Genomic DNA, 25542 nt, shown 5'->3' with positions numbered 1-25542 from the left:
GATATAATATTTCTAGTCATGTATATAACTTAAAATATTAAAATAATTTAAAATGGCGTGTTATAATTTAATTAGAAAAATAATCATTTAAAGGTTTTTTATTTAGTGATATAAAATATTTGTTTTGATTATTATCCTATTAAATTTTGTTATATTTTTTAACTACATAATAATATTAATTAATTATATAAAATTTAGGGTATTTACTTTAATAATGCCATATTATTAGTAAATAAAATAATTAAAAAATATTGTCTAATATTTTATAATAAAATAATCATAAAAAAGTTATATGGATAATTCTAAAATTCTTTAATGTTTTCTTGGTAAAATGTTTATATGGTACTGTAAATGAAAGTATCATTTTATAATTGTATGGTATTTTATTATATTATGTTTCTACTTTTTATTTTACTTTTATCTGTTATTAATATATTATATAATATAATATGTGTGATGGTAAGTGAACTATAGAAAAAGAAAGAAACAACAGAAGTAAGATTATAATTAAAATAATTAATTTCCAACTCCGATATTTTTGGATGTAAACTAAAGTCTATTATAATTAAAATAATTATATTTGCTTATGAATTTGAAACGCCTGAATGATACACATCCATTCACATTTCACACACAATGGATGGGAGGAGATAAGGTCAAACATGTTTTATATTTAAAATAAAATGCAAAAGTTAGAAAGTACTTTTCTAATATATCATCCCTGGGCATTAAATTACAATTTTAATTAGAGAAAGACCCTGTGTGTTCAGTTTTTTTTTATTATCAAGCGGCTAATTAAAGCATATATTAAGTGGAACCATTTTTTTTTAGGAGAACCAAAAAGAAATTACGAATAATTATGTTTTTGTTTCTAAAATTTTGAACAAATCTGATTTTAACTTCCCAAATTGAAAAAAAAAAATCTCAAATTTCAAAAGTATCTTTAATTTGATATTATATGTTAAGATTTAAATTTTAAATCAAATTAATAGTAAGAAATATATTTGAAAGGAATAAAAAGGTAAAAAAAAAATTAAATGTTTTATATATATGGTTAGGATAAAATATGTTGCTATGAATAACTCGTAAAAACACCATCGTTCAAAAATGAAGATTTAGATTTATAATATAGAGATTTATTAATTTTTAATTTTACATTTCGATACACATTGTCTGTTAATGAGTATTTTTCTGATAATGATATTATTTGAATAATATTTTTAACTTATTTTTGTGGTAGTATTGTAATTTTGACTGCAAGAAAAATATCTCCAATATAGTGCGATGTATATATATATGTATATATATATGAGTTTATATGATATTTGGAGACATGTCTTTCGTGAGACGATCCAAGTGGCTAATGCACTAGCTACGTTTGGTTTATCGCTTGTGGGAGATGACAGTCTCTTTGATGTTAATCCAGATTTTATTTCTTTACAGGTTTTAGCTAATGTAACTTATATCTCTTTTCCTCGTAATTTTTAATGTTTAGTTTCTTGGGGCCTTAGTCCTTCTTCACCAAAAATAAATTATGGTAGAGACTAAAAACGTTATGGATAGAAACTAAAAAAAAATGAAAATGGAATATATAGAGATTAAATAAATAATTTTAATTATGTGGAATAAAAAGTAAAACTTATGTAACTATAAATATTAAATGAGTAATTAAACCTTAATTGAATAAAATACTAAATACATCAAATAAGATATTTAATTAAAAAACTCGCAAAGACATGCTCATCTTTAAGAAATACTAAGCTAATAAATTTAACCTTTTTCAGCATAGTTGTTTCAGACTTGATATTTTTATATATAAAAACGGATTGAGCCTTGGAAAAAATGGATTGAGAAAATGATTGGAAGTGTGTTTGGATAAGATAATTTAACTAGATAATGTATTTTTTATAGGAAATTAAATTCTTTTTTATTAAAAGTAACTATTTGAATATTTTAGTAAAAAAAATTAAAATTTTAAAATTTTAAAAGAAATTTTAATTAGTTGAAAGAATAAAATTTTAAATTCTATCTCTAAGAGAGTGAATTTAAAAATTGTGTAAGTGACTCTTTGAACTTTTCTCTCTCTAGTTCGTCTTCTCTCTTCTTTCTTTTCTCTTATCTCTTGAACTTCTATTTCTGTGGTTTGTCATTTTCCGCAGTGGTAACAATCGTTTGGAATTAGCTACGGAACCATGACGGCGAGCCGGTCAGCCGTGCCGAGAGAAGACATAACCAGCCGCATCGCACGCTTTAGTATGTGAAGTTTCGTGCCGCTCATGTTATTGCCAACGTCAAGCACCGTCATGAGATCCATCGGAGGCCGCCGCTAATGTCCAAAAGCGGTAGCCATACATAACGGAGAATGCGAGCGTGGTGAAGAAGATCGCGAGAACTTGGAAAGATTGCGAGAACTCAAGCCACAAGAAAGACATGAAGGCGGAAATCGCATGGTAAAAAAGTCGAAAGAAAACAAGCTTACGACGATGTCGTACGACAACAATGACAGTTCTCAACATGTGAAGGAAACACGAGAAGTAGAAAACGTAAGATTAGAAGAAAACATGACTAGAGGGACGTGTCCCAAGGGGGAGACATAAGCCACTGGAGTGGAGTCTTGTAGCGCCGCCAAAGCCATCGCGTCTCTTTGATTTCGACGGCGACGGAGATCAAGAGGCTAGTGAATATGATGGCGGAGATGACGAACATCGAGAGGCTATGGAGCGCAGGAATAGGTCCCAGCCGAACGGGTCTGCCACATCGAAAAAGCAAAGCCAATGTCAAGTGGAGGAAAATTCGGGACTGTCATTTGATGATAATTCTGTGATTGTTGACGAGAGAGATTGTATCCAAACACAAAATTTTAAAAATAAAATTATTTAAATTAAAACATTTAAAATTTTCAAAATTTAATATTTTTTAAAATTTTAAATTGTCCCATTCAAACACACCCTAAATAAATTAATGCCTAAAAAGAATCATTGGCCGGTGAATCAACTGGGATGACACGGAAGTAGTAAGTAATTCAGAAAACGAATAGTACTAGTATAATTTAAGGATGAAATTAAAAGATTTAATAATTTAAAAAGAATGATAGCCAGGTGAGTGAGTGAGTGAGTGAAATTTAGAAAATAAGGTGTTTTTATTTTAAAGTGATGTAAGATTCTAAGGAAACCCTGACTTAGGAGTTAGGACGGTAAGAGTCCAAGGCTTCTTTGTCCACACACATTTAGGTCATGAATCCCACTGGTCCACACTCCACAATTAACAATTAAAAATAAAAGTAAAAGAATCCAAATAATTTTATCCCATTCCATTGTTGCTTTGTAAAATGATACACTCCCACTTCGGATTTCATTTCGTTTTCCTTTTGGCAAAACAAAGTAAATCACGCCAGTTCATTCAAGTCTCCACCATATTCCAAAACAAAAAGGAATCCCATGACATCTTAACCAGCACCAATCAGAAAGGGGTAAAATATTGCACAGTTTTCTTTTAAATTTAATATATATACTCTATCAATAAAAAAAATTATACTGTTAATTCATCAAATATTATTTTTAATTTAATTTGTAGATTTTAATGGCCAGTGTAAAAACACTTTTTTTTACAGTATTAGTATAAAAACTTAATCAATGAAAAGTTTAAAGTAATTATTGTATAATGTGTTTGATTTCATATATCATTATTTTTTCACACTTTGGATGTGATTTTAAGAACATAATACGTCAACACAGTGATTGTTGAATTAAGAGGGTCTATTTTAATTATATAAGTAAAATTTACGAGTTATTATAAATTTTTTATCTTTTATTTATAAGATTAAAAAATAAAATGATTTCTCAATTCTTAAAAGTATCTTTTGATACTCATAAACTTATTTTCTCTAAATTAAAAAGAAATAAATTTTTATCATATTTATGAAAGCAAATGGTAAGACTAATAAAGTAAAATACAGTCTCTTTAAAAATGTGATTCTTATTATTTTCACTAGTGTGTGTCATTACTCATTAGAGAGAGAGAGAGGAAGGACTCAGATTGCAGAAACGCAGCAGCATCGTGTTGGAGAGTGAGACGGAATGCATTAGTGAAGACCGAGGTTTCTCAGAATCTCAATAACCCCCTTCGTTGAAACCAAAACGACGACGCGTCACTTCACTTTGATGTGTCTCGTCGTTTCTACTTTCTGTTGATTAGCCTCATTCACTCTCTCGCTCGCTTGCAACCACACCCTTGGATTTAATTTCATTCATGGCTTCGACCACCACCTCCTCCCTCTGCACGTGGCTCGTTGCTGCTTGCATGTCAGTCACGTGCCACGCCGACCGCACCAAAACCCCTCACGCAATGTTCCGCTCCTCCAAAAAGTCTCGCTACTCTCAATTCAACGTTTGTCGATCCACTCATTCTGGTATTCCTCTCTTTTTTCAAATCTCTGCTCTCGCCGCGATTTCTCAGATTCTTCTTAAGTTAATTCAATCGTTGAATCTGGTTCTGCTTTCTGGAACTCAAGGATGTGTTTTTTTCTATTTTTTATTTTTTTTTATGCTTGTTAGAGTCTGTGTGTTCAGTTTGGATCTTTTGTTTTTTGTTTTTTTTTTTTTTAATTTAGTGGGGTTGTTGGTTTAATTTCCGAAGCTTGTCTGTTACCTGCTCTGCTGCTTCGTTGGTTGAGGAAAGTTGTTTTGGTTAGGTTAGCTCTGGATAGTCACTCGTGCGTCACATCACTATTTTGCCTTTCTAGTACGGACACACATGAAAACCATTTCTTAAGTTTTGATTAATAATTTTTAGTTTTCGTTTTTTGTAGTCATTGCAAATTCATGGAGGTTGTTCATCGTGTGTGTGTGTACGGAGGATTACTTTAAATATGACAAGGCAGTTATGGGTTTTTCTTATTCCTTTTAATTTTTTCCTGAAATAATATCAGTTGCGGTGAAGTGTTTCATGTGCCAAAAGTTGAAAACGTCGCCCCACGTATGGGCACTTTGGCTTTGTTTTTCCCATGCTTCTTCTCTGTGTGTCAAATATTGTGACGTGTTTAATGCCTTTATAATATTGGTGGTGGTATGCTAAGACTTAAGACACAAGGGAGGATGGAGAATAGTGAGAAACTACATGACAAATGGTTTGGCTCCTTGTTCTTTTGTATTTTAAACTCTCTGGAGTTTGGACGTGTTAATGTCTATGCTGATTCATCATGTAGCTGCTTGGGAGGAGTGTCTGGCTCAATGATCTCTATTATTATTATTATTATTATTATTATTATTATTATTATTATTATTATTTAAAAATTTAAAACAGTGGAAGCAAATTTAGGCCCGTTTCTTTGTGATGAGGTTTAATAACATTTTTGTAACAAAGTTTACTTAAACCTATTATTATTCTTGAAAATTCCCTGAAAAGCATATTCATGTCTGGCCGTCAAATTCCCTGCCTAATATTAATGTGCACCTTTAGGATTATGGTTCCTTGAAAATTAAAAGATACAAATTTCCAAGTGGTAGACATTTACTCTTGTGAATGATAGGCATTTGCCGGTGAATTTGAACTCCAAAGTTGTGCTGATGTAGAAGGAAGCCAATTTTTGAACTCCATGATTCTTCATATTTCACCTAAGAATTATTGAGTGCTGATCTATGCCTTTGGAATTGTTAATTTCAAGGTAAAACAATGGCTGTAGCTTTGCAACCTACCCAAGAGATCACGACAATAAAAAAACCTCCCACGAAGCAAAGGCGAGTGGTTGTGACAGGATTGGGTGTGGTTACACCACTTGGGCATGAGCCAGATATCTTCTACAATAATTTGCTTGATGGTGCTAGTGGCATAAGCGAGATTGAAACATTTGATTGTGCAGAATATCCAACAGTATGTTGTATTTAATTCAAATTGTATTTTCAGTTGGTGCCTGCTGTAGATTTTGTTCTCAAATGTTATGTGTCTCCAGAGGATTGCTGGTGAAATCAAGTCTTTCTCAACTGATGGCTGGGTAGCACCAAAACTTTCTAAGAGAATGGATAAATTTATGCTCTATATGCTGACAGCTGGCAAAAAAGCCTTGGTTGATGGTGGAATTACTGATGATGTAATGGATGAGTTAAATAAAGAAAAGTGTGGAGTTCTGATTGGGTCAGCAATGGGTGGCATGAAGGTAACTTATCTTTGACTCTCTTTTATGTTGAGATTCAATACTTGAGAAAAAATGACTTTGGCAACATTCAGTAGTTTGATTTTATATGCAGAAGCATCATAACATCTTTAAGAAGTTGTGACACCTGCTGGTCGTGTGTATCAAACTTGCTGTAAAATGCAATCAGAAAGGAGCCAGAATCGTATTATATTTTGTAATTTTATTGCATTGATTTGTTTACTGTTTTGTTGTACTTTTGTGTATTAAACAGGTTTTCAATGATGCCATCGAAGCTTTACGAATCTCATATAAGAAGATGAATCCTTTTTGTGTACCTTTTGCAACAACAAATATGGGTTCTGCCATGCTTGCAATGGATCTGGTATGTTTAAAAGATCTTGGGGCACAGTGATTTTTCGTCATAAGCTTGTTCTCCTTTTCCTGGCCATGTTATCTCAAGCTTTCAATGAATGATTTCTTTTATGGATTGTAGGGATGGATGGGCCCTAATTATTCTATCTCTACAGCTTGTGCTACAAGTAACTTTTGTATATTGAATGCAGCAAACCATATCATTAGAGGTGAAGCTGTAAGTAAAAGCTTTGTTATGTGCTCTTTGGATATTAGATTTCTCATATTTTCCCATTACCTTTTCTTTTTGAACAAAAGTTGGTTTATGATACTCTCATTTTGTCAAAAGGTGCTAACAAATTTACTATAAACATGAAATTTGTCTGCAGGATGTGATGCTTTGTGGAGGCTCAGATGCTGCTATTATACCAATTGGTATCCTTTTGTTACTTATTCTTTGTGGCTTAAGCGTAGTTATCATGCCATGAATACGATATTAATCCCGCAATCATTGGTGCAGGTTTGGGAGGCTTTGTGGCATGCAGGGCACTCTCACAAAGGAATACTGATCCTACCAAAGCTTCACGCCCTTGGGACATTGTAATACTATAAATACACTTACTCCCCCCCCTCAATATAATTGGATGAGTTTTTCCTAGTAATCTAGAGATATAACTACTAAAACTGTTGTAACATTGCGAAGGGTCATATTAGTGCATCAACCTAACCTTGAATGTTGCAAAATTTTTTGTTAAACCAATCAGATAGTGTTCAGTACCTTTGAAGCACTGACACTTCTAAACAATAGCTGAGTTGTGTAGAAGCCATGTTAGGCATGGACACTTTGAATTTTTTTAACTTTTATAACTGAGTTGTGTAGAAGCCATGTTAGGCATGGACAAATTGGAATTATAATAGTTTGATAGAGTTTAACATTTTATTATGTCTCTAATGACTTGTTTATTTCAAAACATGAATCATCTCATGCAATTTAAGATTTTTATTTTATGCTAGTTTCATTATAGCTGTGTTGATTTTGATTTTTAAAAATTGTCATATTTGTGGTTCTTAGCTCAGCAAATGGTTTATTTAAGGAAATCGCTATTTCAAATAAAAGAGATCAGACAGCCCTTCTACACAATAGTTTTATAATCTTTATTTGGTGTGAGGATTCCTTATCCTCCATACATTTTACCTGCCTGCTTATTTTCTAATTGCGATATACATAGAGTGAGTTGAATATCCTTTTCCTTTTTAAAAAATTGCAGTGCTTGCAGTTTTGGTTTGAATGCTTATGCTTTCCTTCATCTTGTTGTGCTCTTGTGTTACCAACCATCCACTTGTGGTTATGATATTACAGAACCGTGATGGATTTGTCATGGGTGAAGGGGCTGGAGTTTTGCTTTTAGAGGAACTGGAGCATGCTAAGGTACTTCTAATTTGATGTTATAATTTGAGAATAAAACAAGTCATACTGTGTGTTAGGATTTACTTTCATCCTTCTGTTCCTTTCAACAATATTAGAACACTTAATGCATCACTTCTATCTTATGTCAGCCTGTTAGGCTTGTTCTTAAAACTTGCCATTGCCACTTCCTACTACTACTCATTTTTTCCCAATCTTTATTTGATGTGTATATCATCACAAAATTAAATGCATCTATCACTTTTGACAATGTATTTAAGTAACTTCTTGTATTCCAATTTTTTACATTGCAGGAAAGAGGTGCAACCATATATGCTGAATTCCTTGGTGGAAGTTTCACCTGTGATGCATATCATGTGACTGAGCCGCGTCCTGATGGTAAAATCTTAAATGTTTAAAGCCCTTTATATTCACATAATCTTAAAAACATAAATCATTTGTTCTGTGTCAATTACTTTTGTGTAAACATATCTCAATCATTTTCTAGGTCTGAAATGTGAAGTAAGACATATTTGCACGTCTGTGTTTTCATAATGAATTTATATTTTAACTGGTGTTTTCCTGGTAGTTGAATATTCTTGCTTAATTGTTGGGAGTTATTTTATGATAATAAATTAATAGTGTAAAAGCTCAAAGCTGCATATCCTTGGTCTAGCTTTCATTTGTTCGTGCTATGTTTCAGCTCTCTCATTCATATGGGTGCCCAAGCTTCTATTTCTGTAGCATATCAGTTTGAATTTTGAAAAATGAGTGCTTTAAATGTGAACCTGATGCTCTGTCTAGAAATGCAAGTGCATCTTGTATTTGTGCATGACATGTCCTAGAAATAGAAAATGGAGGAAGTGGAAGTGGAAATGAACATAGTTTGCTGCTCATGGAATCAGTTTTCCCTTCACTGCTGCTTGTCTTTGCAAGGGCTTTTTTATTAATTAGTTTTGAACTACATAATTGAAGATTATATAGATAGCTGATTGAAAGTGGCTATCATTTTTCATTTGGAGTGTAATTACAGTCTGCAGTGATTGTCATATCTAAATTCTGCTAAGGCATGTTTTGGTGTATGTATGATTTTCTGTTCACTTTAATGCGAATGTGGAGTTTCTGTATTCATATTCATCTTTTATAACTTGTGTTATTCCTTTGTAATGTTACAAATTCTCAGTGTGATTTAGACGGCCAATAACCCTTGTCTTCCTATCATCTTAAAAAAGCACTGGAATGTAATTATACACTTATATCTTGACAATTCCAGTATAGTCAAAGAGAGTAACTATATACATCCTGCCACATTTTCTATGGTTCTGGAGTGAATGTTTTTTTTTTTTTTGGCTCATGTTGATATAACTTTTTAATAATTATGTGCTTTGTTTAGAATATAGCTTTGTGCCCCTGCAGATCATTCCAGGCTTACACTTGCGCTTATGTTTTCTTTATTCCATCTCAAACAGGGGCTGGTGTTATACTGTGCATTGAAAAGGCATTAGCTCAGTCTGGAGTATCAAAAGAGGATGTGAATTACATAAATGCACATGCCACATCCACACCAGCTGGAGATCTTAAGGAGTACCAAGCTCTAATGCATTGTTTTGGTCAAAACCCCGAGGTAAATTTCCTTTTACATGATATTATTGCTATTGTTCAATTAATAGCCAATTGAAATTTGAAAGGTATTATGATTTCCTTTTTTTAAAAAAAATTTTCTTGATTAATGCTGTTGCTGATCATAATACAGTTAAGAGTGAATTCTACAAAATCTATGATTGGTCATCTACTAGGGGCAGCTGGCGGTGTGGAAGCTGTGGCCACAATACAGGTTTAAAGCTAATAATCACTTCTTTATGAAATTTGTGTAGTAGCTAAAGTTTCACAACTAGATATTTATAAGCTTTATTTTTCCTTAATGCAGGCAATTAGGACAGGGTGGGTTCATCCCAATATCAACCTAGAAAACCCAGATAACGGAGTGGTATGTTACCTGTTGCAATATCCCTTTTGTTTTAAATTTTTTTGTCGCATTTTTTATAAATTGTAAAATTATCTAATTTGGTCAAATGAAAAAAAAAGGATGCTAAAGTGCTTGTTGGCTCAAAGAAAGAGAGACTGGATGTCAAGGCAGCCTTGTCGAATTCATTTGGTTTTGGGGGTCACAATTCTTCAATCATATTTGCACCATACTAGTGAAACAGATTTCAGAGCAGTACTTTCTTATTATTATAAGGTAAGGTATATATCAGTTAAAAGGGAGGTGGTTACGTTTTCCTCCTCTTTTTTTTCTTTTCTACTCCATTCTTATGTTTGTTTTTATGTTTTATGTTGCAGTTACTGAGTACCCAGACAATGTTTATTGCATACTAACTCCAGTGTTTTGGTTGGTTGAGAATATATGCGGTGTGGATTAGTTGGTTGGATCAGTAACTGTTGAGAAACATTGTTTTTTGGGATGGGGTTGGTTGTGTGCCTACAGAATCAGAGTGTTGATAGATTATCATTATCTGGTGCTCCTGGTGGGAGAGAGTGAGTCGCTATCTATCCACTACCATAAAATCCTATCTTTACCATGAATGGCTAGAGTAGGAGTTGACCCACTTTTGATGTAACCGTTTAACAACCATTTTGATGGGATGGATACAGTCTTTTGTTTTATTCCCATGTACAAATAGACCCTCATGGCTCTGGGCATTGGGCAATAACCAAATTTCAGTGATTGTTTAGCGGACTCGTCGAATAGATTATGCCTTTTCAGTTTCACTGGAATTTATATACCCTGGAGGGTGATTTCAATTTTATGAGGGTTTTGAGTTTTCCAAAGTGGAAGTGGCTATAGTCTATAGATATAGGGCCTGTGTCATCCAAAGACATTTTATTATATTATATCTTTAGACACTCTGGCAACACCAATTAGAATTCATATGTTCAACAGATTCCAACATATGGCAACAGACGTTATTATTTCATCTTTTTGATAAATTAGTTGAAATAGGAAGAAAAGAAAATAGTTGCAAGTGAGAATTTCTTAAGAATTTGTATAATGCATGTAGTTTTCTTTATTCTTATTCTTATTTGGTTCTTTTTTTTTCTCCTTAAAAGAAGTTAAGCAAAATATATCGGGGGTAGTTTTTTTATCAAGGAAAATGGAGGAAAAGTAGCTTCTTAAATTTAACTTTTTTTTTTTATCCATAGTATATTATGAAAGAAGATTGTCACGTAGTCAAATGCTACGTGCCATTATCCATTCTTTTACTTTTTAAATTTTATTGATTTTTTTACAAGAATTTTATTGATTTTTTAATTCAAGAAATACATTATTATTTTTAATTAAAGTAATTAAGGTTATGACAATCATATATTTAAGTTATATTAATTAAATTATTAAATGAATTTTGATTTCATATAGTGTAATTAATTAACTAAATTTTATGAAATGTTTTTAAATTTTTTATTATTACCATGGTTTTATAATAATTTACTGTAAATACGTATTATTATATGATAATCGTTTTATATAATACGTATTATGCTACTTTAAATATTAACATAATGAATAGTAATAATGCTCAAATATATTTTTAATAATTGATAAATGGATAAATTTTTGTTTAAGTCCCATTATATTTTTTTTTCTTTTTGGTTCTTGATAAATTTTTTAATTTATTTTTTATCCCTAAATTTAAAGTGCTATCCAAACAAATTTGGAGGACAAAAACAATAAAAAATTATTAGGGACCAAACTAAAATTTTGTTCATTTATCAGAAAGAAAAAATATATTTAAGAATAATAATAATAATAAAATTTATAGCCATTTTGTATTTATTATCATTACTTTATTATTTTATAATGATTTATAGTATTTATGCTTTATAATGACAATTATGGTAATAGATTATTAGATAAAATTCAATACTAATACTAATGTCACGAATAATATTGGACATTTTTATTTTATTATTATTTTTATAATTTACATGTATAATTTATTTGTTATTCATTTTATCATTATGTTATTATGTGTTAATAAAATATTATGTTTCTTTAAATGTTAATTAAGACTAATTTATATTTTGAATTGAAATAATTAGGGTAATTTTTAATAGTATATTTATAATTTTTTTTGTTAAAGTAATAAAGATGATTGTATTATTAAAATTATTCAACTCCAATTATCCTTCCATAATTCTCTAATTATCTGGGTTTATATTCATACTTTTATATTTTTTCTCCTCTTTTTATTCATTCACACCTATTCTCTGAAAGTAATATGTTTATTTTCTGCTAATATCCGACGTTTACCTTATTCAATTTGAAATCCTACGCTTTTTTCAATGTTCATGCTTGTGCAATCATTTTTTTTTTTTTGCTGGAGTACTCATTCTTGGGGTTTAATAAATTTTAGCACATTTATAATGATTTGCAGGTTTAGTGCCAACCAAGCTAAGGCCACCAACCTTTCTTTATTTGGAATTACTGGTGCATCAAGATATTTAGTATTTGATTATGATTCTTTTTTAATTAATAATAATCATAATCAATTGATTTAGAGCATAGTCCTACTAAAGCTCTTCACCCTATTCCAAGAATATATTCTATGAGATTAAATTCAGATTTTTTTTCACAAACTCAACATGTGTTGTACACTCATTGAGTATTTGATTATGGTTCTTTTCCATTAAAAAAAGTAGGCTAAATGGATAAAGCTTTAGATGATTATATGTTATTCTGGTCATATTAGGCATAGTATTTTAAAATTTTGACAAGTTTATTTGTTTTCACAATATCCTGCATAAAGTTCTGCTGTCTTATATAAAACATTTTTTTTCCTCCAGGAATTGATGTCAAGACCTGCAAATATTGTTGTTCAAAGTCAAGTACATAGTGAGAATTTGGGAAAAAGGATAGAACTTTTTTTATATGATATTGATATTAACTCCATTGTCTATGTGCCTTTAAATTTTTTGAAGAGAGATATTGAATTGAGAAAACTAGACTTTGTTCTCTTTTATATTTTTATCTACTTGGTATTTTTGTTTATGAATGTTTATTAAGCCTCAAGCTTATTTTGATATGATTGTTGAATGATTTGACATACAATTTTGGTCAATATTTATTGAATGAGATAATTGGTACATGTTTTGTTATTGATTCATCTAGAGACAATTTTTCTTAAAGTGAATGTAATAAATAGATGTTCATAGATATTCGACAATGTTGGAGAATTTATTCTTAATATAGAAGCAAATGAATATAACTCTTGCCTATTCCTTTGATTTTTTTTTTCTTTCTCAAATTTAATTAAAGTTAACATTTATTCATTAATTTGTCATGTACAAAAGTTGCAATAAAGAAACAATATAACTTTGGATTGCTCAACTTTTGTATTAATTTGGATGAAATTTTTAGTATTTAATATTGTTAATATTATCTTATAATATAGTCGCATTATTTTGTACATAGGATTTTCATTGTCGTGATTTCTTACAAAAATATCATTTAAGTTTAAACAAATGATTTAAATATTTAGGTTTCAATATTCTCAAAATAAACATATCATGATTTTATTATTGTTCAAAAATATTAATATATATTTTAGTAAGTATGACTTATTTTCTGTTATTTATTTATTTATCACACTCGATGGAAGGAAGTTTACAACACTTACATACAAGTGTTTTCTGCTAGGTTGTTAAGAGAATATCTTTTTAAAAATTCCAGCTCATTTTTAGAGAATTAAATGTAAAATAAATTGTATAAACCCAATAAACTTGGTACAAACCCAACTAATACAACATACTTAACTTTTTGTTTTTATCAAACAACATAATTAGCTTAAGACATGAAAGGTTAAAATTTTATTGTATTCCCTCTTTTAAATTACAAATTTACATTTTAAAATTGAATTACTTTTTTAAAAAAAATAAAATTTAAACGACTACTATACTTGAATTAAAAAAAAATCTTATTCCTATCATGTGCACGCACAACAAAAATAAAACGAATAAAAGGATTATCGATGCCAAAGGACAAGTGGACAATGCAGCTAGAAGCCAATAATGCACGAGACTATCTGATACTGAAATTATAGTACAATTATATTCAAACCTAGTGCCAATACCAGCTAGTGGTTGTAAACATTAATAATCATAGTCGTCTATTTATTTAGTCCATTCGGTCACAAGTGAAACATCTTTATAGACGGAACATCACAAACTTGATCATGTACAACATTTTATTCGTCAAAATTTGGAATTTTAAATCACTTTCATTTGACTACAAAGAAATCAAATACTCGTAATAACATGAATTTAACCCCTACAAAATAAATAAAAACAAAAAGAAGAAAAAAACATTTTTTTGAAAGTTAAATTGCAATATGCTTAAGCTTAAAATTTATATTAATGTTTTATTTTACATGCTTTTTTACTATTAGAACCACGTCCTAATCCTAATAATATACGGTAGAAGTCGGGCGCAATAAAAATAAAACATTTGTCATTTAGCTCAAAATAATTATAAAAATACTTTTATGGATAACTCGACAACCGGCCAGACCTATTTGTAAAAAAATTTCTACGGTCCATCTTTAGAGAATCTTAATATCAGAACACTACAATTGATTTCACAAAGAAAACTGCAACCCAAAAAGCCTGATTCTCATCAAATAAACAATCGTTTATTTCTCATCAAATAAACAATAGAATAAAAAAAACAGAATTTGATTTAATTTAACTTCGATATACAGCACAGGGTAGTTTCAAAATTGGCATAATGCGAATGCATTATGATTATCAAATATACCTGCATATCAGGGGAAATAACCTACGCTCGCGCTGCTTTTTTATTTTCCTTGCTGCCTTTCTTGTGAGTCCTTCTTGGTTTCAAGCTGTTTATGGACAGCACACCAGAGGCACTTTTTCCTTCAAGTTTTTTGGTCATCTTTACAACACTAGCCATACCTTTTCTTGCAGCAGCCCGCTGTTGTGGTCGCCGACTCATCATTTTTCGATCCAGTGGCCAATATGCATACGGTTCAAGTTTGTCCTTCCTCTTCACATCTCCACCTGCCTTTTTGCTAGCATATTCCTTCCCTGTGTATGCCCAACCGGAATCAGATGTTTTTCTCCGCTTCTGGCCTGTAGTTCCAGACTTGGCAGATATGTGACTATCACGTTCACTCCTAGAATCAAAATCATCATCTGCATGTTTTTCCTTCTTCCATTCCCCTTCCTCATGGATAATCAGACGTCCTTCTGAATCTACCTCCACCTCATCATCTAACCTTGACTTTCTTTTAAGATGCTCAGACGTTTTAAGAGCTGACCTTGTTTTCTTCCGATCAAGCAAATCAAGTGGCTCATCATCTGATTGGTCAGACAAGTGCTCAGGCAAATTCTTCTTCAGTCTGATATTGGACCTAGATACAGATCTCTGTCAGTCAAAATTGATTTTCGGAACCAAACCTTGGTACGATAAGTTCTATATTACTCATCATCGGATGATTTGATGTCAGATCAGACCTTTCAAAATAAGTTGCCATGGGCCCATTTGGATAAACTAATCCAGAAGTACTTTTAAGAGAAGAAAATAGAGAGCAAATTAAATGTGTAGGAGCTCTCTTATATCATAGTTTCTCTAAAAGATAGTTTGCATAAGCTAATTTTAGCTATGGGAAAACCCATTTCATTTTTTTCTTCTTAAAGTACTTTTGGATAAATTTATCCAAATAGGCCCTAAACAGGCATAAATACAAGAATAGGGTCTCCTTTTACTTTGATTATATCGAAACTCAATGAATCTGGCAGCATTGCAGACAGTCATTAGAAGAAAGGACAAGTTAAAAGTTACAGTTACAGCTTACCTAAATGAAGATGCTGCTGATTTTGGATGTAAGAAAGCCTTGCTCCCTCTAGAAATCATGTATTCTGCATTGCTATTGCCACTATCCCCATCAAAATCCGAAAAAATCTTTGTATGATTCCACAAGCTTTGTCTGAAAAATAATTATATTATTGGTTTTGATGCAGCTTAAAACATGGCTCGCAATTTCAACAAAGCACAAAATTCACTAAAATAAAATGTTAGAATGAAGTTAAAAAGCAGAAGACTAATCATAAAACTCAACTAAATAAATAAAACCAAATTATAGGCAATATTCATTGAACCAGAAATTTTTTTGGGAGATACAACAAGCATGTCATTTTAAAATGGCTGTGTATGTCTTATCAAGAAGATTGCTGGTGGACCAATCCTAAAAACCATTCTTCTGTCATTTTAATTTACAGGACGTAAAATTTTATGTAAAATGAATATACACATCACACAATAGACCATAGTTGTGAATTCAACACTGTAGCACTGCGATAGCATAGTAGATCATAGTTGGAACAAGAGTTTTTTTTAGGTCCGTCTTGAAAAGGTTGTAGCGGCTAGGAAATCCAGTTTTTTTACGCTTGGCACCCATGTTCACACACGATCACGGCATGATTGACTACAATGTGCAATAGCAGTAGCTTCTCAGACCTAAGCTGCTCCAACCATTGAGTTTACATTGTGTGTTCCGGTTGCCGCCACTGTTGTGCCAAAACGGTGCAACTGAACAAGGGTTTAAACTTGTTTACCCCATAATAGTATCAATGAAGGTCGGTTTTGGGGGACACTTACAATTACACCTGTTTCATTCTGAAAAAAGAAAGGGGTTCAAAATTAAAACCCCCTACTCCAAAATGGTTACACATGCCCAGCCCATGTCTCAAGCACAACCCACTATGTTCCAGTGCCATCTCCAGCCATTGCTTAAGTTTTGATGCCATCCTCATGTTTCCAGCATTGTTCTGTTTTCTGGCACAATCTCTAGAACTCTTTTTGCCATTTCTGTTCTCATCTCACTGTTCTCAGCTCTCTAAGACTCTTCTGCCCTTTCATTTTGTTGCAGCAGCTGTCTTTAATTTTGGTTTTTCATTTTATTTTTGAACATTTATATATGAAACATAACTTATTTAATTTGCCTCTAAATTTCCATATAGTGACCATCCCACTATCCTACTCAGTGGTTTTGGGCACCCCTGATCAGCGCCACTATTTGGGATTTCAGTATATATATGCATGTAAAATGCTAGAAGTGCAAGGGGAAAGAATGTTAGATATATTGTGTCACACACTGAGGTGTGTGGGACTTAAACCACTGTCTTTGTTTCTTATTAATGCAAATAAATACATAATTGTTACCTGGATGTGGTTGCTTTTGAAAAATGAGATCTAGTTTCTTCCGATTTAGCACTTCGATTCCTCTCTTTTCGCTCCTTGATCTGTTTAAAAAATGGATTTTTTTTCAGTGTTTAAAAATGGATTGAAATTTCCTGAAAGACTTCTTTGCAAAGTATTCGTTAGAATGACATTAAAAAGACCTTGCGTATGTTGGAAAGAAGTTTCATGTGTTCTTCAGGCATGACGGCTTTAACAGCCTCAAGCCCACACTTTGTGACAAGCATTCCCAAAAGAAGTTTAACCTGAAAAAAAATTGAATCTCACAGTTTACAATATAGTAGTAGTAGCTTCAATTCCAAACAGCAGTCATCCACCACAAATCAATGAAAATGTATCCAGAAGAAAAGATCATGAGACAAGCAAAACAACCTTAGCCTTAAAATGATTTCTTGAGTTGTCTTGCCACTTCAACAAACCCTCCACCATGCTTTTCAAGTGCATCTGCAAGCCTTCTGCTTGTGATTTGGCTACTAATACCTTCAAAAAACCAAGATTGGCCTGCAGAATGATGTGACAGAGCACATTTAATTAGCAGCTCTAGGAAATAATATTACCTCAGTCAGCAATGCATTTGACCAACAAATAAACCTTGATTATCTCTTTATTATCACTCCTCAGGAGAGTAAGTGTGCCTGGGAGCAATTTGAAGGCAGTTAAAACAAGATCAGAGAACTCATAAGCCAAACGGGCTAAACCTTTGGCTGCTGCACTTATCAGATGTGGAGTTTCCCCAGTAAAGTGTCCAGCAACCTGAGCTCATGAAACAGCACAAAAACAATGGGGGATGGTATCAAGTCAGACAAAATATAAGAAGTGAAGTGATATTCATTGTTTTACATTCATGATAAAAGAACAACTTTAAATTGGATATTTACCATCTGAAAAAAATTATTCAAGCTTTCTCTGTTCCCACCTCTCTCTTCATCCACAAATGCACGGGCAATTTCGACAAGAATATCATAAGCTCTGTTCCTGGTTTTTTTATTAGCCTGCAAGGGTAACCTCAAGAAGTAAGCTTAGAAGCTATTGGAAAGAACAAGTAATCCCCATGCCAAGCATCTTGTGATCCTTTTGTCAACACAATCTATATGCACACAATAATTTAAAGCACATACAAATCATCACCAACTGCTTATTGCCATATCAAAAAAAAGAAAAGCGATCTCACCACATAAATAAAGTAGAAGCATTGTCTTTAATGAGTATTATACATCAAGATCACAACAGAGATACTAAAAATGTAAAGACAGAAAACAATAGGCATTAATCAAATATATCACATAGTAATTAATGGACAACATTTATCGACACTCTTGGCCAGTCTCACATTCTTTGGAAACTAAAACTGTACAACTAAAAACTTTCAACAATTAATAGGACATTACCTCTTTAAGAGCAAGTATAATTTCAGTAAGGAAAATGTCTCGCCAGTGCTCCATATCAGCCTGCAGGCAGTGCATAATTTCAGATTATTCATACCCATACATGCCAATAGTCTACCAAAAACATAAAAGCAATAGCCCAGCATTGAATACCTTGGACTTTGAGACATGAACTATTAAGAAGTAAAGGCAATCAAGTCTATGGCGTTTGGCAGAAAAATGACACGGAAGAACTTCAACCATAGTTTGACGCAACTCCTCAAACTTTGATGAAACAAAATCATTGGAGGAGCTCTGTCAAGAATAACCCAAAGAAAAAACTGTAAGCTGAAATATTTACCAACATGAAACAAGCTCAGTCATAAAATCATCAATTTTTTAAGTAAATTTGTGGTGCTCCAAAAAACTCTAAATTAATGACATAGTTGATGATCACTTCAATAACTTAATCAACAGACAGGTAAGCCAATTAATAGAACCCAATCAACCATGCTTCCTGCCAATATGCATATACATGAAAGTAATGGAAGCATTTTAGGTAGGAAATTGCAAGAATTTTGAAATGAAACCGTTGCATTAAAATGAAATTAATTTGAAACTTTCTGTTTGACTGGAAAATAAAATGAAGTAGAGAAATACCCTCAGAATGATCGAAAGTACTTTGTATGCCTTCTTCTGCATGACACCTTCAGCATCCTGCAAATAATAATCACCACAATCATCCCAACATTCAAAAAGGAATTTGACAAATCCTTGTAGCACTTTATATCACAGTCAAACCTGCAATGCTGGCTTTATTGCTTCAAATAATAGAGCAATATCTTCAGCGTCTAAACCAGGCAACAGTGAAACTGCCAAATCAAGAAGCTGTGCCCTGGGATAAAAAGAAATTGCATGAAATAAATGCAGAAACCCAAGAGAATAAGGAAATTTAAGTAAAATGCAGATGTGACAGACTAGAATAAAATTTACAACTTCATGAAAAATCATTGAGACAGTGGAGAGAAATAGATGAGTATAAGCACCTTAAAATTGATGGGGACAAATTGTTTGATGCATCATCAATCTGCATAGAATGAGAATTTTTGGAACTGCCTACTTTGCTGGCCTTTCGTGTGCATTTATAAAGCTTCAACATTTTCTCCTTGAATAAATTGCGTACATCTACTTTATCAGCTATAGAAGCAACATCACCAATCGTACGCTGTACAAGAAGCAATATCGTCACTATTAACTTCTTGTGCACATTAAACGTAACAGAGAGGACCAATTCAATTCTCCACTCGAGTAACAAAGAAGCCAACAAAAATTAGTCTGTTCATGAATAGGATACAGTAAACCATGCAATATTAACCTGTCCCAGAACTTGCCTATATGACAAGATTCTTGCTTTTAGGTCCAGAGGAATATTTTACAGGCAAATATTGCCCATAAATCAAAAACGAGATTAAGACATGAAATGAAAATGGCTGCCACATATGAACATTTCTAATAATCACAATCTTTCTAATTAACATATCTGTGAGCCATAGTTGTCTGAAGCTTCTTGGACTCGATTATCTATGCAATATCTCCCTAAAACAACTCTTACATGAGCACAATGCCAATAGGCAAAACAAATAAAAAAAACTCAGAATAATATTTAAATAACTTCAGCACAAGCTTTATTATTATTTTAATAGATCTTGTGCTTTTGATTGACTAGCACATGCCCACATATATTTACTTAAACCATGACTAAATCTTAGTGCCTAGTCACATCACATGAAGCAACTCAGAAAATGATATAGTCTAAAGCACAAAATGCAGATGAGAAGTATTTCTTTGACAATGATCTACATAAATTGTCTAAATATTTCTTGCTCCACTATAGTGATTGGCACAGGACATTAAGAGTCTCAACCAATTCACAGTTAACAAGTAAATCTGATGAGCATTACACAGCAAAAACTGTACCAAATATGGAATTACAATGGGTGCTGAAACATATCCTGTAGATAATAAAGGATGAATATCACGTATCTAGGCTATCAAAATCATGAAAAAAATAGAGAATAAAACATATACAGAACTGCAAATTCTAGTTTTATGTTGTTTTAGGCAACACATGCATTCTGTTCAACTACAGTACATTGACGAACTATTCCCAATTTCTTTTAGTTTTAGTACCTGCAAACAACCACCATCATCTTTGCTAGATTTAAGGAATACTTCGGAAAGATCTTTTAACCAATGCCTTGCAGATAACTTCAGCACATATAAATTGTCTCTTGCAACCTGCTGTGAATAATGAACCAGAATTTGTTCTTTGGACATATCTTCACCCATATAACCCTTGTCTTTAGAATCCACAATATTGTTTTGCTGAATAAGAAGTTGCAAACTAGTGCATATTATTCCACAGATATCAGGTTCTTCTTTCAGCTTACTACGTAAATGTTTCTCCAGATTCATGAAATTTTGAGCAGTGTCTGAAGGATAGTTGCAAAAAGAAGGCAGCAGAGACCACAAAGAGTATGCAAGTGCATCTGCATTCCTTGATGACACCATCAATCCTTGCTTCTCAAGCTGCAAAATGCACAAAGAAATTAATACTGTGATTTAATATGATACTGCTGCACCTTTTTAAAAGGTTCAATACCTTTTGAGCCTTCTCCCTTACACGCTTAATCATAGTCAGAATTTCTTCTGTAAAATAATTTAAAGGTGCACCAACAATATAATGTTTTAGAATTGGAAAAAGCCAGACATTTGCATCAGATGAATCTTCAGCTTCCAAATTTAGAGGTATAAGAGACAGCAGAATTTCAGGCCCCATTGCAACAAGAGCTGATCCGAAGCATTCATGCAGCTGCACATTGTAAAATGTACTTCAAATCAATAATTTATTTCACATAAAAAACAGAAGATCACAAACTCCCAGATCCTCAAATAAGGACAAACTTATCGATATAATATTGACCAGTAAATGAACCAAGAAAAAGTAATACACTCATTTTCTTCAGCAATTATTGAACATAAAATAAAAAAATCAATTCTACAGCTTTGAACAGTTATACTTTGTTATGGGTTAAACACATGCATCATTCATCAACAACATTAAATGCCGCTATAAATACATATTGCATTTTACATGGGATAAACCCAGATTTGTCACCTAGAAGGCTAGAACAGTGGCTTGACAAATTAGGGACATACAGTCCTGGCTAGGAAAATGGAACAAGTCCAAGCTATTGCATACAATCTTAAGCTCTACATTAACATAGCTTGGGGGGGGGGGGGGGAAGATGAGACCTGTTTCCTAAATGGAAAATCTTCATCAGGAAGCTTCTGCACATCTTCCATGTTTTTGAGTATTCCTCTCATAAAATAAGGAGAATTATTTCCTGTGTTGATAATAGAAAAATCTCAGAAGAGAAATATCACAAAGACTGTAAGTCAGAAGCTAAATATAGAAACCATGAAAGGAGATCACATCAAGTTCTATAAAATTTAATCAAACAGCTAGAAATAATACATATTTCCAATCACCGACCAACAAATTAATAAGCCACAACAAGAAAGTAAAACAAGACTTGTTCTACTTTTTTAATAACAACCAAAATACCTAGTGTGTTGGGATTAGCTGTAAAAAAAGAATAATATTTCAATAAGTTTTATCACTTTTATGTTGGGATATGTTAGGTGACTAGTGATTTTAAGATAATCTATTTTAATTAAATTGTCTAAAAAAATCACATTTCATAGTTAATTTATAAAGAAAGGGTATGAAACTATTTGTGGTGATTGGTTGGTTTGTATTTAAAATTGTTGGAAATAAAATGAGAAAACAAGTGGTTGGCAAGAAAATAGACTAATAGATTTTATTCATGAGCTCCAAAATTTTGCTTATGATAATATAGCTTTTCCCTATAGAAATTTTTCTTATATCTTATTTAATATATTTAACAAAATATACCATTTTTTGGGGGGGAAAAGGGGGGGGGGGGGGGGGGGTGGAACCTTTCTCATTAAAAAGTCTTTTACCTCTTTAAAATAATCTCATCCACACACGCACCTAATTTATGAAACATGGCTGAAACAATTTGAAATACTCTATCCCAGACAGCAGTATAATGATAATCAAGTAAGCTCTCAATAGTCGCACAAATTTTTTCAATGATGGTTGGTGCTGACTTCCTTGATTCATTGCTTTCACTCAAACTGATCTGATCCACTCCCTGTTTAATCAAACTTTCATCAATACAAGAATTTATCATGCTCTTGAGGGCATCAGTGGCTGCATATATAGCCTCTTCATGTTCAGATGCCAAGATATCTGCATAGTTAGAAATAAAAAAATTTCACAGTTGCCTTTTGTCCACATGTAACAATATTCAATAACACAATAGAATTCACAACATCTTACCTTTGAGAGCGTTAAGGACAACGGGAAGCTTAACAACACATATTTGCCGGTTAAGAGAATAAACTTTATTCATTCCAGCATCAAGCAAGCGGGCAGTAAATGTCAATCTGTCTCCAGACATCTTATTTGATTCGATAGAACGAGCCAATGAGTTTAACAACTCAAGTAGTGCTTCAGGGGAAACTTCTGATGTTGGATAATGACAAAGAAAATTCAAACCATCTGTTATGCGCCTTGTGACTAAGGGTTGATGCAGATCCAAGAGATATTTGAAGTAATTAAGAACGCTGGTCTTAGACTTCCGTGACAAAAAAGGAAGACATTCTTTCAAGGCATCAAGAATATACAGAATCTGCTGAGCCTCCTTAGCTCCTTCACCAGCATTTGCCTTTGCTCCACCAACAAGCAGAATAAACCTTTCGAGTAGGTTTGTTACTCCCTCACTCGCAGATGCCAGTAGTGAGGAATTTTGAAAGTTTAACAAGACATCACGATGACATAAATGAGATTGCCTTCTGACCTGTTGAAAGATATAGTTAGCACAGAACATTCAAGCATGTACCACAATACAGTAAACACACTGCTTCCTTAGTTAGGACTAGGGATGCTAAAAAAACTAGTTTTCAAAAACTTGCTATAACTATAACTAGTTATACAAAAGTAGGTATAAAACTATAACCAATAGTTATGGATATTTCAAATATCTTATTTTTATTTTAAAAAATAGTTACAGTTATAAAACTATAACTAGTTTTATAGAAATGGGTATTTCAAATAACTGGTTTTAGATATAACTTGTTATATAATTGGTTGTATAACTAGTTTATTCATAACTAGTTATATACCCATATTTTAAAAACAATAACTAGTTATATCAAATTATATCCATATTTTAAAAACTACTTATGGTTATAATTATAATACCCTCTTATAATCTAGTTGTTTATTAGGTATGGTTATAGTAATGTAAATACCCAAATCATGAGCACCCCTAGTCAGGACCCAAAGAAAAGATCTCGAAAACCAATCAAAAGTGATGTAACGATCATGTGATGGAAAGTGATCAGTTACATTAAACTGTAATCCTAGCTCATGCTGCTAGTGCTCTTGCTCTGGGGAAAGATTCCACTTATCAATTTTCAAGCCACAAACAAAACGTGCAGACACAGTAATATTCGTCTAGATTAAAAATGATCACAGAAGCAAACCCTGGATCATACAAGCATGTATCTTATTTACGACTTGTTGGGATTCTTGTGATAATTCCAAAAAACCTTGACAGGAAATCCTATAACACACTCCAAAGTCAAAAGAAAAGTAGAAAATGCAAAACGCCCAGAAAATTCAGGTTCAGAATTCACATATGTACCTTAGGTCGCGAATCAGTAAGGAACCCTAACAATACATTGAACAAAGGAGACACGTCAGACCAGTCTACACTTTCCCTGGCGATCAACAGACGCGAGAGGCACTTCAATCCGGAAACAAGCGCAGTCTCGGACGCCGACGACGGAGAACGGAGAACTCGAAGAAGGAGCTCCGAGAACGGCTCTCCCTGCTGCGAATTCTGCTTCTTGAGCAGCTCGAGGGGTACTCTGGGGAGGGCGAGAGAGAGAATGGTGAGAAGCGCATCGATGACGTGGCTCGGGGGATTGGGTTCGGAGGTGAATTTGTCGAGAGAGACGCGTGCGGCACAGAAGTAGGCGAAGGGTGTGGAAGGTTGGTTGTTGTCTTTGAGCTCCTGCGACATGGCGCCGATGACGGCGCAGAGGTGTTGGTGGGTTTCGTCGGTGGAGTTAGCGAAGCGAGAGAGGATCGAACTGCACAAGTCATCGTTGGATTCGTCTATGCCGAATGCGGCTTCCTCCATTTCAATGCTTTCCATGGTCGATTCGATGACAAAACCCTAGTAGCTAGCTCCAGAGGTTTATCGGTTTACGCACGGGTAGCAAAAGCAAACGTAAAAGAAAAAACTCAAACCGGTTTAGTGTATCAGTGTCTTGTTTAAATACTTTTATTTCTACGCGGGAAACATTGGGCTTCTTGGCCCAGCAGCTTACTCTGATTTCTTTTAAGGTTTTTTCTTCGTGCACTCCAACTATCACAGCCTACACCCCTTTTCACTGAGGAAAGGTTAGTCCAAAACGAAGGTTTTACATTCCAAATTATTCCGGAATTGCTAGATGCAGGAAGAAAAGGTCTTTCTTTCATAGGAAACCAAAAAAAAAAGTTGCATGTATATATATATATATAATATTTTTAAAAAACTTTTATTACATTACAAATTAGAATATCATGATAATTTTTACCTTTTAATCATGTCTGCAATAACTTGTTTATTTCTCAGAACATGATTTATCTCACACTTTTAAAATTTATCTTATGTTAATTTTATTGGGTTGATGAAAAAAATTTAAATTATAATTTAATTATTGAAATAACGAAATTTGCATCATAATGTTCAAATACCAATTTACATTAAGTTGTAATTTTTTTTTATATTTTAACAATAAGTTATTCGATCAATCTTTCAAGTCATGTTTATTATTTTATTTTATGCTATTTACATTATTATTGTTGTTATTCCGA

General features: G+C 32.7%; 2 protein-coding genes across 3 annotated transcripts; one reads left to right on the top strand and one right to left on the bottom strand.

The window, feature by feature from the left end:
• The first annotated feature begins 3989 nt into the window (after positions 1 to 3989).
• Positions 3990 to 10929, top strand: KASII-A (beta-ketoacyl-ACP synthetase 2). 2 transcript variants are annotated; one of them, NM_001248123.2, is made up of 14 exons: positions 3990 to 4408; positions 5663 to 5868; positions 5948 to 6151; positions 6402 to 6512; positions 6624 to 6719; positions 6871 to 6916; positions 7002 to 7081; positions 7842 to 7910; positions 8201 to 8285; positions 9356 to 9510; positions 9640 to 9720; positions 9814 to 9873; positions 9972 to 10125; positions 10227 to 10929. In NM_001248123.2, exons 1-13 carry the CDS (start codon positions 4249 to 4251, stop codon positions 10083 to 10085), a joined length of 1467 nt encoding a protein of 488 aa, NP_001235052.2. In that variant the 5' UTR covers positions 3990 to 4248; the 3' UTR covers positions 10086 to 10125; positions 10227 to 10929. The 2 variants fall into 2 exon arrangements, with proteins under 2 accessions (NP_001235052.2, NP_001336127.1); NM_001349198.1 differs by having other exon boundaries at positions 9972 to 10130.
• Positions 10930 to 14553: 3624 nt separating this feature from the next.
• LOC100788931 (RRP12-like protein) lies at positions 14554 to 24926 on the bottom strand. The gene is made up of 18 exons (XM_014769967.3): positions 24323 to 24926; positions 22954 to 23473; positions 22603 to 22863; positions 21840 to 21931; positions 21187 to 21396; positions 20715 to 21113; positions 19571 to 19749; positions 19326 to 19419; positions 19185 to 19241; positions 18699 to 18839; positions 18549 to 18608; positions 18039 to 18152; positions 17752 to 17913; positions 17533 to 17661; positions 17304 to 17405; positions 17125 to 17204; positions 15758 to 15889; positions 14554 to 15313 (listed from the first exon to the last, which is right to left on the bottom strand). Exons 1-18 carry the CDS (start codon positions 24836 to 24838, stop codon positions 14719 to 14721), a joined length of 3843 nt encoding a protein of 1280 aa, XP_014625453.1. The 5' UTR covers positions 24839 to 24926; the 3' UTR covers positions 14554 to 14718.
• Between the last annotated feature and the right edge of the window lie 616 nt (positions 24927 to 25542).

Source organism: Glycine max, chromosome 17, assembly GCF_000004515.6.
Source record: "Glycine max cultivar Williams 82 chromosome 17, Glycine_max_v4.0, whole genome shotgun sequence".
Classification (NCBI taxonomy): Eukaryota; Viridiplantae; Streptophyta; class Magnoliopsida; order Fabales; family Fabaceae; genus Glycine; species Glycine max.
This window is presented reverse-complemented; position numbering and strand designations above follow the sequence as displayed.

Coding starts and splice junctions, on each gene's coding strand:
- KASII-A (NM_001248123.2), top strand. CDS start 4,249: ATGGCTTCGACCACCACCTCCTCCCTCTGCACGTGGCTCGTTGCTGCT. Junction 7,082..7,841: donor CTTCACGCCCTTGGGACATT/GTAATACTATAA, acceptor ATGATATTACAG/AACCGTGATGGATTTGTCAT. Junction 9,721..9,813: donor AAGCTGTGGCCACAATACAG/GTTTAAAGCTAA, acceptor TCCTTAATGCAG/GCAATTAGGACAGGGTGGGT.
- LOC100788931 (XM_014769967.3), bottom strand. CDS start 24,838: ATGGAAAGCATTGAAATGGAGGAAGCCGCATTCGGCATAGACGAATCC. Junction 18,609..18,698: donor TTCATGTCTCAAAGTCCAAG/GTATTCAATGCT, acceptor CACTGCCTGCAG/GCTGATATGGAGCACTGGCG. Junction 17,205..17,303: donor TTCTTTCCAACATACGCAAG/GTCTTTTTAATG, acceptor TTTTTTAAACAG/ATCAAGGAGCGAAAAGAGAG.